This window comes from Cebus imitator, unplaced genomic scaffold, assembly GCF_001604975.1.
Source record: "Cebus imitator isolate Cc_AM_T3 unplaced genomic scaffold, Cebus_imitator-1.0 Scaffold10, whole genome shotgun sequence".
Lineage (NCBI taxonomy): Eukaryota > Metazoa > Chordata > Mammalia > Primates > Cebidae > Cebus > Cebus imitator.
The window spans coordinates 4,791,336-4,807,552 of record NW_016107325.1 but is presented as its reverse complement, the minus strand read 5'-3'; the positions used below and the strand labels follow the sequence as shown (position 1 = coordinate 4,807,552).

The following is a 16,217-nucleotide window of genomic DNA, read 5'->3' as shown; positions in this document are numbered from 1 at the left end:
CCTTTGTGTCTAGACTTCCACTTTGTACACTTAGTGGTCAGCTGCATTCCTTTCACATTCCTCACAGCAATTGGTCCTCGCCCATCTTTTTTTTTTTCTTTTTTCCCCCATACGATCTGCAGGAACGCCCATCTTTTTGCTATCATGTGCCAACTAGAATGTCCTCCTGAGTTACAGTCTTCACCGGGTATCATTCTATGCATTTCTCTCCTTCCATAGTGCTGCTCATACTTTCCTAATGTTCTCTCCCTGGGTAATTCTCATCTTCTTTGGGAAAAGAGACAAGAGGAAGAGAATTCATTAACATTTAATTTATTACCTACTATTGTAGGGCACTTTACGAAATTATTTTATCAGCAACCTATAGCAAATAATTATTATTATCCCATTTTACATAAGAGCAGACTGAGGTTCACGGAGGTAAAGCAACTGCCCAAGGCCATATGGCTGGTAAGGAGTTGAACCAGGATTTGAAACCTCGGTCACACTTTTCAATTCAAACTGTTTTCACTTGACCTCACTACTTCGCTGAAACAGTGCTGCACCTAGCTTTTGGCTTTTGTTTTTCTTTATCTCCTTTGAGGTTCATTTAAGTGACTTATCCACAATAGAGATCAAAACAATAAAGAAGCCAACTAAAAGCAGATACTGAAAATGATGGCATCATAAGTGTGGGTTCTGGAACTTAAGAGTTGGGCTTTAATTTTGTTTTTTGTTTTTTGGTTTTTTTTTTTTTGAGACGGAGTCTTGCTCTGTCACCAGGCTGGAGTGCAGTGGCGCAATCTTGGCTCGCTGCAACCTCTGCCTCCTGGGTTCAAGTGATTCTTCTGCCTCAGCCTCGCAAGTATCTGGGACCACAGGCGCGCGCCACCACGCCCGGCTAATTTTTCTGTATTTTTAGTAGAGACGGGGTTTCACTGTGTTGGCCAGGATGGTCTCGATCTCTGGACCTCGTGATCTGCCCACCTTGGCCTCCCTAAGTGCTGGGATTACAGGAATTTTGTTTTGTTTTGTTTTTGTGTGTGTTGTATACATCTTGGCTTTCTGTTACTGTGTTAACATTTTGAGAAATGAGTATTTCAGATAAAAACAAAAGCTGAGGACTTCACTGTTCCAATTTTCAAATTTAAAAATCTTAAAATTAGCCTGACATCTGCTTGGTGTCTCATTTTCACATGGATGTCTAATTTAGAGGGTTTTTTACTCTTTAACTAGAGTTTGGCAAAGCATCAATTGAAAGCAAACAATATTTTATATTTATATTTTGTTGTATTCTGAGGAATCTCTAGGATGTATCAGTACCATATAATTTATTGAATACATTTAATGTCATAAAAGAATGATTTTAGGAGCTTTGGTTTTTATAGGCATGATTGACAGACACAATGTAACTCACTTGAGATGGTAATAAATTGCAATAAAAGTATGATAAAACACTTTGTGTGTGTATGTTCCATATAATAGTCATACACAAATGCATTTAAAAATAATAAACACTTTTCTGATAAGTGTTAGAATTATCATGACAGGGAGGCTTTGTGGAAGTTAGATGACATTCATAACTACTATGTTAAGATTGAAATTCTAGAAATGTAAGTGTGTGTGTATGTCTGTGTGTGTGTGTGTATGTGTGGTATGTGGTATGGGGAGGGTGTAGCTCTGCCAAAGCCCCTTGTTTACCTGGAGTTTTGTTGCCTGTCTCGTGATCAGACCCAAGCATAGGCTTAGATGAACCGAATCAGTTTTGTAATCTGATGAGCTCCGCTGTGAGCTTTGGTAACTGATGAGAACACTCAGGAGAAGTCACTAGAGAGAAGAGAGGATTCTGCCCTGCAATCCTCCGGCTTGGTTACTCTGCCAAGCCTGCTTTAATGGTTCGATGCTGGGATTCCTGACTCCTGAGACTGGTTGTAGTCTGGTTAGTGTCTGACCTTTTCTTACTTGAGTAAGATCTGGAGTACTTCTCTGAGAGTAAGAGATACTTAGGGTAGCCTGCAAGCCTGAGGGCTGACATGTGATGACCAAAACAGTGGTGCTTCTTTTATCAAATAAAAAATTTGAATGAAAAATGTAGGATTGAGTTGGGCAGGAGTAATAGTGTTAGAGTTAGCCAACAATATCGAGGACTGTTTGATTTTTTTGTTGTTGTTCTGTATAGTTGTTGATATTTGTTATGTAAAGACTATTGGTGCCTGCCTTAAAGATAGGATGGACCAAACACTTACTCTAGAATTACTAAAGAATTAAGCCATAAGATGTTGGAAGTACTATCGTAATGACTATGCCAAATACAAGTTACACCATATCACATGCCTTTGTCATTAATAGTGACAGGTTGGCCAATTAATCTCTTTGGAAAAACTTCAAAGAAAGATTAGCTTATTTGACTTTTTGTCATTATGATTATTTGATAATAACTCACTTTGAAACATCTTCAAGATTCCTTTGCTTAGATGCCCTTTAATAAAAACTCTTGACAAGAAGACAAAGATAAATATTGACCATTTTATTTATGGAACTAAAGTAACATGCTATTCTGTAAATAAGCACATTGCAATTATTCTTGGAAAATACTAAACCTGGTGGTGGAAATCCTTCCTTACTGTGTGCAGAAACCTACCTACATTGTGGAATATAACGGGATTCTTAAATAGGAATTAGTCCATTTTGTGTGGGCCTTGCAAGGGCAAGGGGATTTTCTTAGTCTTCACATCCTAGGATTAATGACATGCACAACGAATATTTGTCAAATGCATAAGTCAATGGGCAATTGAATGAACTCAAGAAAATGTGTGACTTTTAAATAGAAAATATTGAAAGCTACATAACTTTTAGAAAGTTAACTTAATATTCAAAAAGCTGCTCAGGACAATATAAAAGATACCAATATATCCACCTGATAGTATTAAAAGATTATAGTATTGACCATATGCTTTACCTCCTTTTTTCCTTTTAATAAAAGAAATAAAATATTGCCTGCCTTTTTTGAGATGTAGTTTCACTCTTGTTGCCCAGGCTGGAGTGCAATGGCATGATCTCGGCTCATTGCGACCTCTGCATCTCAGGTTCAAGCAATTCTCCTGCCTCAGCCTCCCGAGTAGCTAGGATTACAGGCATGTGCCACTGTGCCTGGCTAATTTTATATTTTTAGTAGAGATGGGGTTTCTCCATGTTGGTCAGGCTGGTCTTTAATGCCCAACCTCAGGTGACCCTCCAGCCTTGGCCTCCCAAAGTGCTGGGATTACAGGCACGAGCCACCGCACTCAAGTCTACTCTTAATATGCACACTTTTTCTACGTTTTCATATGTTAACAAAAAATATGTACAACTGTATTTTGTGTTTTTAAATCTACATTTATGATGTCATAATCTATGTATCCTTCTGCAGTTTTCTTCATGCAGCATTGTTTTTGAGAAATGTCTGTTATTTATTTTATTGCTTAGTAGCTTGTTTTTAAACTATATCATAATTTGTTTAACTGTTCACTTTTTGATGCATATGTAAGTTGTTGCTGGTTTTTCCAGTTACAGGTATGTCCCAGTTCCCATCCTTGTATGGGTCTCTGTGTGCATGTGCAGTAGATTCTCTGAGACATGTGTCTGCAAGTGGAGTGGGGAGTCGTGGTGTGGCATGGTGTGTGTTTCCTGAAGGGGTTGTCTTGATATATCCTTCCACTGGCATAAAGGAGAGCACTTTTGCTCCATACTTCTTTTAAAAGGCTTTAGCATTTAGTAAAATAGACAGTGTTTTGTGTGTATATATTTTCTTAAGTTCATGGTAGGTGGCTTAATTGCATTTAATTTCACAAAATCCAAATTCCTTTTCATAACCATGGAGAAAGACAGACCACATAAAAAACAAAACACGTGAATGAAAAAAAAGGAATAGCCATTTGTCTCTTCATTGAAGTTGCTGAGTTTTTTTGTTTTTGTTTTTGTTTTTGAGATGGAGTTTCACTGTTGTCAACCAGGCTGGTATGCAATGGTTGTGATCTTGGCTCACTGCAACCTTTGCCTCCCAGGTTCAAGCACTTCTGCCTCAGCCTCCTAAGTAGTTGCGATTACAGGCACCCGGCTAATTTTTGTATTTTCAGTAGAGACAGGGTTTTGCCATGTTAGCCAGGCTGGTCTTGAACACCTGACCTCAGGTGAGCCACCTGCTTCAGCCTCCCAAAGTGCTGGGATTACAGGCGTGAGCCACCATTCCCGGCCCTGAAGTTGCTGTTGAACTCACTGAAGTGCATCTCATTCTGAAAGGGGCAGTGACTCACTCTCCTGATTACAATCCCAGTTGAAAATACTACATCATTATCATTTTCAGCCCTAAATACTTAGTCTTGTATCAGCCCGAATTGGTGTTTTTTGAGAGGCATATTATAAAACCAAAGTAGATATCACTGAAAGGTTCTGTATTAAATAGCTTAAGTGAGTAAGAATCAGCTTTTACAGTGATTGGATTAACCATCCTGACCACTCTGAACATCTTTTTGAACCTCTTTTTTCTAGAACAGATATCATTTCTTTTATGTGAAAACTACTTTTAGCAGAAATGAAACCCCTGGTTTTGTCAGAAGGGGGGGAAAAAAGCATCTGACTGATTTTATGGGTAACATTTTTTTTCTTTCTTCTTCTCTTGACAGTGGGTTCCATTTTCTTCTCAGTTCTGCAGGAAGCGCCCATTTCCTTACTATGCTTTTCCTTTCATGTATACTGTAAATAACAAATGTTAGATTGCCTTCTCACTTCCCATCTCTTCCATTCATTTTGGGGTTTCATTCTTCAACTGAAATGTTCATCTAAGTTTAGAAATGATCTTGTCTAATATGATACTCCATATCTTTTTCTAAAGTCTCTTTTTCTCTTGCCAAATATTTTTCTTGTTGAGAGTATTATTTCTACTTACCAGTACTAGAATCTCAAAAACCACCTAGTTTTAAAGTTTTCCACCTAGATACCACTCACTGCCCCTTTTCAACAAAATAGCACCTTTTTTCCTTTCTTCAGTCCCTTCCTTTTTTGCCCTAATTTGACTGGTGTCATATGTTAACATTATAAGTCAAGAGAAGGTCTGCTCAGGGCTGCTACCTAGAAATCTTGGGTAAAAGACGTGACACAAAGCAGAGGGAACACATTGTGTCCTTGTTAGTTTGTTATAGTACTTAGCACATTTGTGAACTCAGTAAATACTAAGCACAGTCAAATGCTTGAGGGTCCACTTGCCAGTTATTTGTGATAAATAGCACAAGATAGATTGGTTTTGGGCCGGGCGCGGTGGCTCACGCCTGTAATCCCAGCACTTTGGGAGGCCGAGGCGGGTGGATCACGAGGTCAAGAGATCGAGACCATCCTGGTCAACATGGTGAAACCCCGTCTCTACTAAAAATACAAAAAATCAGCTGGGCATGGTGGCGTGTACCTGTAATCCCAGCTACTGAGGAGGCTGAGGCAGGAGAATTGTCTGAACCCAGGAGGCGGAGGCTGCGGTGAGCCGAGATCGCGCCATTGCACTCCAGCCTGGGTAACGAGAGCGAAACTCCATCTCAAAAAAAAAAAAAAAAAAGATCGATTGGTTTTTTCTCACAACACAACAGGCTGTTAGGTCACTTGAATACCCTCCCCCTGGGTGAATCTGATGCACCTCCAAATTTGGGGTCCATTGAGCTAAGCAAAGGAGAACCTGAAAAGCCAATTGGTAGGGAAGAGCCTGTGAGGCATCCGCTAGCTGAAAACAATAGGTAACTCCTGTGCTTCTGTTGTTCAGGGCTCTCTGCTCTGCCGCTTGCCTTCCATTGTCATAGAAAACTGAATATTGATTGAAATTATTAAATCAAGAGGATGGCAATAATATTTCTATTTGATTGTCTACAAGCCTGAGAGAATTGTTTTATAACGAAGCAAATGGCCACTTCAATGGCTCATCCCTAAGAGAAAACAACCAGCAGATCCAAGGGAAACGAAACTCTCTATCCTTTCTATTATTTTCTATTGGAAATTTGTATTTGTGAAGAATTTCTGAGTTGTTTTCTGTAGGCAAATACTTGTGTGAGCCTAATGGAGCATAGAGCAGTGAAAATGGAGGTTATAACACAAGGAGGAAGACAGCAGTGTGCGGCGGTGATGGGCGCGAGCCGGGCCGAGGTGCTTCTGTGTAGACTTTGCAGGCCCGTGCACATGCTGTGATCTGCAGCGCTCCCAAAGCCGGACCAGCCACCACGCTTTCCTTCCAGAGCTGATAAAGGTGCGGGCTCTGGCTCTCAGTGACAGTTGAGCTGACTTTACAATGAAATGAAAGGTCACTCCGCTACTTGAATTGTAGTGAAGAAAGTTCTAGAACTTCAGGCAAGGCCTCTCACTCAGATGCTTGAAATGCTACCATTTTCACTGTATTGTTTTCATCAGAGAATTATTATTGATTTTTAAAAAGAGCACATTTTCTTTTCATTTCTTTTTCTTTTTTTTCAGATGGGTCTTGCTCTGTTGCCCAGGCTGAAATACATTGGCACAACCATAGGTCACTGCAGCCTTGAACTCTTGAGCTCAAGTGATGCTCCCACCTTTGAGTAGCTGGGACCAGAGGCATGCACTACCATGTCTGGATAATTTTTTTAAGAGATGGGGTCTTGCTGTGTTGCCTAGGCTGGTCTCAAACTACTGGCTTCAGGTGACCCCCACCCCCCACAGCCTTAGCCTCCCAAAATATTGGGATTATAGGCATGAGCCACTATGCCCAGCAAGAACACATTTTCTAAGAGGGATAATATTAAGTTTTATTGCTCATTTAACTCTTATTATTGTAGACTAGATGAAGAGCAGAGAGGACAAGAGGATGCTATATATCTTTGGAAGAAAACTCACAAGGTCACAGAAAAAGGGAGGTTGGGGGCATGGACATTCCCCTCAGAGCTTAGGGACCAGGGATACACACACCTCCTTTCTCCCTACTTCACAACTCAATGTAGTTGTTATATTAGTGAAATCAGAATAAGATATAGCAGTGAAATCAGAGTAAGATATAGTAGTGAAATCAGAATAAGTTGAGTCAAGGGCATCATTAAAAAGAAGCAAAATAGCCAAAGAGGAAATTGCAAAAAAGCAACAGATTTTCTCATGGCCTGTGTTAGAAAAGGAAGCAGGCACTCTTGTGTAGCGGCAGAGCGAGGATTCCCTTCCCCTGGTAACCAGCCAGCTGATAACCTGTGGTCACACCCCATTGACCTGTGGTCATACCACAATTGTCCTACGTGACTTTCCATGAGACTGCTAGTCTCTCTGAACCACAGTGTCCTTATCTGCAAAACTGGGGAAACAATGCTGACTTTGCAGAGCTGTTGCTGGGATTAAATATATTGTCATCTGCAAAGCCCCTGGATTGAGGGGTGTGTGTGTGTGTATCTGTGTGTGTGTGATCTATGTTGATTCCCTTACCTGATGGTGACATGCTGAGTGGTGAAGGTACCCAGGATGGTCATCACCTCCTTTTCCTCCTGTTCCTCTGACTTGGTGCCTTTCAGAGTCACTGAATGGCCTTGACTTCCTATTTCCCACAGAAAGCAAAAAGCAGATGCCTCTTCAAAGTTATGATCAGAAGCAGGGCATTCACCTTGACTGCATTGCTTTGGGTAAGGACAACCATTGGGGGAGGAGTGGAGCCGTCACCTGCTTCAGGGAGCGTCTACCTTCTGTGGGCCCAGAGGTTAGTTTTAACTTATCTACAAGGTTAATGGATTGAATTGTGTGTTAGATGGTAATTAAGAATTTTCCTCAATTAATGAAGGTAGTTTAGGAAAAGCCATAAATCTTCCCCTGGCTCGGCAGGTTTAGGCTTGAAGTAAAGTGGTGTTTAGAGGAAGTTCCTGTCTCCTAATATACACTTTTGTGCACATTGGGTTCAATCAGTATTGACAAACTCATCTCTTAGAAAGAAGATATGTGCATTAGACCTTAGATCATCTATTTAGTAAATCAGTGGCTATGCTTCAGTATTAATGTCAGACCCTATTGTGAAACATTACTTTCCCAGTAATGGAAAAGTAGAGTAAATTATTTATTGAGAACTTTGCTCATGAAGTACCCCCTGGTCACTGGAGCCAATAAGATTAATCATATAACATGTGAAATAATACATGATTTTGGTCAACAGTTAATCGTGATAAATGTAGAGGGGAAAGAGGAAAATGTTTTTTAAGTAGATCAGAAACATAATGATTATGTTGGTTTATACTTCTGTTTGAAATTTTAAATGATTAACATATGCATCATTTTCAGTTATTTGAAATATGCTATTAAGAATTAAGGACTTAAAAGTTCCCCCCAAATATATTTAGTCTCTTAAGAATTTGTGCTATTAAAAAGATCACGGAGGATCAAGTAAAAGCATTTTAAATGTAAATCTTAGAAGCAGAAAGAATGATAGTACTTTGTGTGGTGTCCTGCTTATTTTTCTAACATGACATTAAATGTCACGTTCTTGGGAAGCCATCCAGTGTTTTCTCTAAATAGTAGATACTTATGGGAAGTAGGAATAAATATGCCAGTGCTAGAAATGAGACAAATAAAGCATGAATTTACATGAATGAAAACCATCTATTAACAGGATTATTTGGAGCATAAATACAGACTGACCCTAGCCTAAACACTCTCAAAACATAATTGCATCACAAAAAATGATTAGACTGTATGACGGGTATTATGTCTTTTCTCTAAAAGAATACCCTAAAGGTGCTGCCTGAACTAAGGAACTATTTTAGCTCATGAAATTTTTGCTTGGACGCTTCGTATTTGTGGCTACAGAAAAGTCAAAGCAGCACATAAAGGCTGTGCACCTCTAAAGCGAATGCAGTGTAAGGCCTGTCCCATCCAGTAAGCCATTTCTCCACAACTCTGCATGTAGTATACATTATGGCCTTCGTGTTTTAAAAGTTACTTTGGTTATATATACATACATATATATGAGATGGAGTTTCACTCTTGTTGCCCAGACTGGAGTGCAATGGCACAATCTCAGCTCACTGCACCCTTCACCTCCCCAGTTCAAGCGATTTTACTGCTTCAGCCTCCAGAGTAGCTGGGATTACAGGCGTGCTAATTTTTGTATTATTAGTAGAGACAGGGTTTTACCATGTTGGCCAGGCTGGTCTCGAACTCCTGACCTCAGGTGATCCACCCTCCTTGGCCTCCCAAAGTGCTGGGATTACAGGCGTGAGTCACCGTGCCTGGCCTGGAGATTTCTTTTGGTTAGTGTTTTCTGACACCTAGGAACCCAAGATGTGACTAACGATTTTTACTACAGATCTGAGGAAGTTTCGTGGAGTTTGGTTGCCATATGAAGACCTCTCTATCCTGTGTAAAGATTTAAGTAACTTTAAAATACCAGTAAATTGGGAAGAAAATGCTTTTAAGTATAATTTTACATTGAAAATAGTTTCCATGGCAAGTTTCTGGATCCACTTTTTAGATATTGACAGTTTTAGGTCAGGTTCCACGGCTGGTGCCTGTAATTCCAGCCCTTTGGGAAACCCAGACAAGAGGATCACTTGAGGCCAGGAGTTCAAGACCAGCCTGGGCAACCAAGCGAGATTCTGACTCTATGGAAAATAGTAATATTAGCTAGGAGTGCTGGCGAGGAGCTGTGGACCCAGCTACTCAGGAGGCTGGAGTGGGAGGATCACTGGGGCCCAGGAGGTCAAGGCTGCAGTGAACAATGATCATACCACTCAGCCTGGGTGACACAGTGACACACTGTCTCAAAAAAACAAAAACAAAAACAAACTCACAAACAAAGAACCCCAAAAATAATTTAAAAAATATATATGAGTCAGAGAAACCTTTATTTTCTGCATATTTGTTTTACCCTCACACAATAATCTGCCTCAAAAGTGGTGAGCCTCACCCAAGAATGCCAGGAAATTGCCAAGAAGGTCACATGATTGCGGAGTGCAACGTTTAGGCTGGCACCTGTTAGTGTGTAGGCAGCCCTGCCCAGCTGATCCTATATTGTATGTTGCCTATTAAGTAATATCTGGTCTGTGTTCTGAATCCTTATAAAATTGTAAGATCATCTTTCATGGTGTTATTTCAATATGAATCTGTAATATTATCTAATACTTACCATACAGCAAATACCTAAAGCAAATTGTAGCTATTTCTTGAAGCCATTAGTTCAGCAAGAAATGGTTGTTCCCCTTCTCCCACCCCATTTATGGCAGTGAAACTTAGCCATCAGAAAGACCATGTTCAAATTTCAGCTCTACTACTTACCAGCTATGAGAGCCTAAGTGAGTTCCTTAATATTTCTGAGCCTCAGTTTACTCCTTTTAAAATGAGGATACTACTGCTAACTCACAGGTCTGTCAATCTTTTCAGCCTCTGGTAAGATACACAAAGTCCCTCATATCTGGCTAGCTGAGGTTTACTGGAAAAGAAGTGCCAGGTTTTTTTTGTTGTTGTTTGTTTGTTTTGGTTTGGCACAATATCTCTACTATCACTGTTGATAAAATAGCTCACAGAGAACAAGTACAGGTCAAAGTAGACTTTGTGAAAAATGTATTGAATTGAACCGATTGGAATTCAGTCGGCAATGGGTGGCTCAAGGGGAGGTTGGAGAAGAAGCCAGATTGGAAGAAGGGGAGGGAAGATTGCTGCTGGAGAGTGGACCGCTTGGCAGTGAGGGAACAACAGACAGTCAAAATATAAGAAACAGGAACAGCTCAGAAGAGCATTCAGCTTCCACATGGTGAAGGAACAAATGGTCCTTACATATCTTAGCAGCTTGGAGGCTGTCTTACAGTACAGCGTGATAGCTTACGTTTAAATTATGCTCAGTCTACTGTGAATTATTAAGAGAACTTTAAATTATGCTCAAGGCATTGTGTTTAGAAGAGAAGGAAAATCTACAATATTGCTTAGAAAACCTTCCACTAAAAGTAGTAAGGTAACAATCTATACTGTATTTTATTTAAGCCTTAGTTATCTAGATTAAAAATAATAACAAAAAACTTACCTGGAATTCCTTTGCAAAAGTGCCGGTCAGATGACCTTACATACACCTTCTAGCTTCCTGACATTGGATTTAACAGCAATTTCATCATCTTTCCAATGGAGAGAAAAATACGACTCACCCTAGAGCTGGCAAGAAGTTTAAATCAGACAAACCATGGAAAGCACTTAGCACAGTACCTAACATGTAGTGTGTCCTCAATACATGAAGTTTTATTATTGGTGGAGGTATTATCAATATTACAACTACTATTTTCCCCCTATAGGTTTGTTTGTTTGTTTCCTCAAATTGTTAGGTCTTACACTTTTCATATTGCTTGTAGGTCCTTGCTCTCTACTCTCCCGTTTGATCTGTGTTTCTTTTTCTTTCATTGATTTTCCAAATATTGCTTTTATAATGCATAAATCACTGCCTGTGAAAAGCTTGGGAAAGGAGTTGATATTACATTGTATGCGATGGTCATAATTTTTTCTCCATTCTCTTTCTTTTCTTGGCTTGGATATTCCTTTGGTGTCCTCTCCATGCAGAGTCACAATTTTCCTCCCAAGCAGTAAATAGTATCCATGCAGCATGACGGCTTGCCAGCTACAGTTAATAAACTGAAGTGTGCAAATGTGTTCCTCTTCATTTTTGTTCAGTCTGCAATTATATTTCTCTTCTTCTTTGCTCTCACCCGTTCTAGTTGTAACATTTCTCTTGGCTTAACAAAATGTCACAAGAACATTCTTTAAAAATGATACTGCATGTTATCTACTTTTTGTGACATAATTGTAACTTGAGCAAATTTGTTCCCAACAGAGAGAAGGACTGTGACATTTCTAAACAAACAAAAATAACAGCCTGTACTGTGTCTTATATCGCCATTTATAAAGCATCAGCTCAGGTAGAAAAGGCCAGGTTTTCAGCTGAAGTAAAAATGAAAAATTTTAGGTTCAGTCAACATCAGATCCCAGTCTTTATCTTGACAAGAGGCTTTAAACTTTTTGGAATGATAGCTCTGATTAAACCTCTGATAGCATGTATAATGTGGCATTCTAAGAACCAGGATCTGCTCCATAACTTTGTGTACCTGGAGTATACTATTCAGAGAAACAGAGAAACAGCTACAGAGGTGGTTTGAGTTTAACTTTTAAGAATGATCAGAGACAAATATTTCACTGATGAATATAATATTTACTGTTGAATGTTCAAATAATTATAATTCTAAATGTACTGAAAAATCAAATAAATGGAGAACTTTCCCATCTCTCTAGCAATTCTACGTAAAAGAAATTTCAGTGGTTCATTTCATGGTGATATTTTAAAAATGTTAATCTGATCCTGTCACTGTCTCGGCCCCACCCCCACTGTCTAAAACCCTAAATGACTTACAGGTGCCTTTACAAGAAAGTGAGGGCTCTTTCACAGAACCAGCTCCTTAGAGGAGCTCCAGGTTGGCTCTCCACTCCCCTTCTTCACTGGGTTCCAGGCCTTCACTTCCATATACACACCCAGATCCTTCCTGCCTCAGGACCTTCCAGTATGTTCTCCTTCTTTTGGGATGCTCTTTCTCACATTCTTTACGTGGTTAATTCCTCCTCCACTTTCACTTTGCATTGTCACAGTTGCTTCCTTAGAGAGCCCCTCCTTGGTACCCCAGGACCATAAAGTTGCCATCCTTCATGGTCTCCTGTTCTTTCTTTATATGGCACCTACTACATTTTATAACTATGCATTTATTTGTGTGTTTCTTTAGTATCTTTAGGATTTTATTCACAACTGTGTACCTAGCACAAATAGTAAGCAGTCAGTAACTATGTGCTAACTTGGTAACATGTACTCATGTAACATTGCATGAAAAGAGTAACAAGGTCAAGAGATCGAGACTATCCTGGCCAACATGGTGAAACCCATCTCTATTTAAAATACAAAAAAATTAGCCAGGCATGATGGCACGTGCCTGTGGTCCCAGCTACTCAGGAGGCCAAGGCGGAAGAATCGCTTGAATCCAGGAGGCGGAGGTTGCAGTGAGCCGAGATTGCGCCACTGCACTCCAGCCTGGTGACAGAGCAAGACTCTGTCTAAAAAAAAAAAAAGAATAAATAATTGACATAGTGTATTGTCCTTGCATCTTTTCTATGTCTAGTTTAAACAGTCTACCTCTCATGAGATTTCCTCTAAGCAACCATTATATTATTATCTTAATTTGAACAATAACAACACAGACATTTATTGAGTTATGATCTGGATGTAGCAACAAAGGTAAAGTAGATATGACTTCTATTTTGATCGAACCCAATATAAGCAGGAGATAAACATAGAGGTCATTGCAAAGGGCTGTGTTTTGGGGAGAGGTGGAGAGAACAGGAGAAACGTTCACAGAGGAGATGACATTGAAACTCAGTGGGTTGGGAAGGTGGAGTGAATTTTGTTAGCTGGAGGCTGGAAAGCCACTCTTGGCATAAAAACTAACATGAGCTAAGTTAGAGGGACACCGAAGTATATGCTTGATTCAGGAAATTGGTGAGAAGTTCTGTGTGGCTGGGAATGCTTGTGAAGAAGAGTGGGGAAGAAGAACGGTAGGAAATGACAGGGGAAAGATAGATTGGATGTAGGTTCTGGGTCATTTGGGTGATTTTCCTGAGGAGCTTGGGTGTTATTTTATAGGCCATGAAATGTTTGCAGCATGGAAATGGGAGAGGAGATCTGTGTTTGAGAAACATGATGCTGGCATGGTGGCAGTGCATTGTTAAGTGATTGGGAAGTGACTTAAGAGATCAATGAATGAAAGTCAAATTTGGCAGAAGTTAGGTTGTTATGGGGGGAGAAAGAACGAATGAAGGGATCACTTTAAAATTTTTTTTAATTATGAAAGTAATGTGTGCTTACAGGGATAATTTGGAAAATGCAGAAAATTATAAAAAAGAAAAGAAATATCATAATATGGTATATGGAAAGAAAAGCAGAGTCAAGGGGAAATGCTTTTAGGATGGTAAGAGAAGAGAAACTTCTGCAAAGGATCCAGAAGGATCCTCCTTTTAGAGATGTCTAGTTTATTTCTTCTTTGCTGGCCCTAATTCTGTCCATCTGGAAGCATCACAACCTTTTGGATCTTCAGTGTTTTGCACATATATATATTTTTATTTCCTCTGGACTAGTTCGTCCTGCTGTTCCTTTCTCCTCCTTTTGCCTGGCTAACTTTTATTCCTCATTCAGGCCAATAATCATAATAGTAATAAGCATCATCATCATCATAACAGTAGTTGCAGAAACACACAACCTTCACCTTTCCAATGCTTGTCCCTGTGGTTAGTGCTTCATTAATCCTTGTGTGAGTCCTATAAGGTAAGCACTACTATTACCCCATTTTACAGATGAAGATACTAAGGCATTACAAGGTTAAGTGACTTGAGCAAATGTAATTATCACAACTGGTCACTTCCCTCACCAAGTTTGGAGCCCTGTAATGTGATCTCATAGCTCCTAATTTCTCCTGGGAGACTTTTTATCATACTTGTTTGATGAATGTGCTTTCTCTGCTGGACTGTAAGCCCTGCGAGAGCAGGTGGTATGTCTGTCTTCTTCTCTGCTATACCCTCCAGTGCTTAGCTTTGTGATTACCTGGTACATAGTAGGGTGCTCAGTTAACCAAGCACTTGACACTGGTGATCACCATTTTTGAAAAAAGGTCAGCCTAGGCCTGTGATGCACTAACCTGTAAAAGCTCACACCTTGGAAGGAATTACAGTTGGCCTTCCATACCTGCAAGTTCTGCATCCATGGACTCAACAACTGCAGATTAAAAATATTTTTAAAAATAAACAAAGAATGACTATACAACAATAAAAAATACAGTATTACAACTCTTCACATAGCATTTATGTTGTATTAGGTGTTATTAATATAAGTAATTAAGAGATGATTTAAATATACAGGAGGATGTCCTTAGGTTATATGCAAATACTATGTCATTTTATATAAAAACTTAAGCATCTGGGGATTTTGGTATCTTCTGGAGGTCCTGGAACCAGACCCCCATGGATGAAGAATGACTATATTTATTAGCTCACCATGACAGTCGTGGGAACTTTAGATGAGGATTTTGGGATTTCCTGGGAGCTCAGAGGCCTCCAGATCAAACTGTATCTCTCTTTTCCATCTCCTCTAAGTTCCAGTAATTCCATGGACCTTCTCATAACTGATCTGATTTTCTAGGCCTCAAACTAGATCACATTCCCATGGAGGTCCGGATGACAAGGACTCTAGTCCTGCCATGGTTGATACTTAAATTCTTTGTAAAGTCTCTTTTAAGGGGTTCAAGTTTTCTTTTATTCAGGTTTTATTTGGTTTTCACTAGATGTATACAACCTGAATATAAGACTTTATAATTTGAAAAAAAATGTTAGATGGAAATAATAAAATGATGATTTTTTTAAGATAATGCTTCGTTGGCTGGGCACAGTGGCTCACGCCTGTAATCTCAGCATTTTAGGAGGCCGAGGTGGGTGGATTACCCGAGTTCATGAGTTTCAGACTACCCTGGCCAACATGCTATATAATCCCATCTCTACTAAAAATACAAAAATTAGCCCGGCGTAGTTGTATATGCCTGTAATCCCAGTTACTCCAGAGGCTGAGGCAGGGGAATCACTTGAGCCTGGAAGATGGAGGCTGCAGTGAGCCGAGATGGCACCACTGCACTCCAACCTGAGTGACAGAGTGAGACTCCATCTCAAATAATAATAATAATAATAATAAATAATGCTGCATTAAACATTTTATTTCTATATTTTGTCTGATGCATTGGGTTTAAGTAGATTTTAAGTAGAAAATTACTAACGAAGAACATACTGAGTTTATTTTACTACCAAAATGATATATTATTGATGTTTACATTTTAACCCAAATTTAGGTTATACTTGTACATTCTAAAGGAAACACTTTGTTTGGATTAGTTTTGGACCTGTTGCTTCTTTATTTCATTTATCAAAGGACATAAAAACTGTGAAGGCACTAGAAAGTGAAAACCCAACAGAGTTAATCATGGATATTTTGAACACAACCAATACCCAAAGAGCAAACATTTAAATTGGTTTAATACAACCAGATAAATTTAGAGATCCTGACTGTTTCTTTGATGGTTATTAGAGATCCTGACTGTTTCTTTGATGGTTAATACAAAACTTCAAGAAAAGAAGCATATTATGAATTTTTTTCTAGTATTTTTTTTTTTTTTTTTTTT

General features: G+C 39.3%; 1 protein-coding gene across 6 annotated transcripts in view; it reads left to right on the top strand.

Annotated features, from left to right (window-relative positions):
• RBMS1 (RNA binding motif single stranded interacting protein 1) overlaps positions 1 to 16,217 on the top strand; it is a 213,955-nt gene that overhangs the window by 26,264 nt on the left and 171,474 nt on the right. The window contains exon 3 of one of the 6 annotated variants that reach the window (XM_037745544.1): positions 931 to 934. The exons of the other annotated variants lie outside the window; for them this stretch is intronic. Coding sequence (XP_037601472.1) covers positions 931 to 934 — 4 coding nt within the window. The remainder of the gene's footprint in view (positions 1 to 930; positions 935 to 16,217) is intronic. 6 annotated transcript variants of the gene reach the window in all.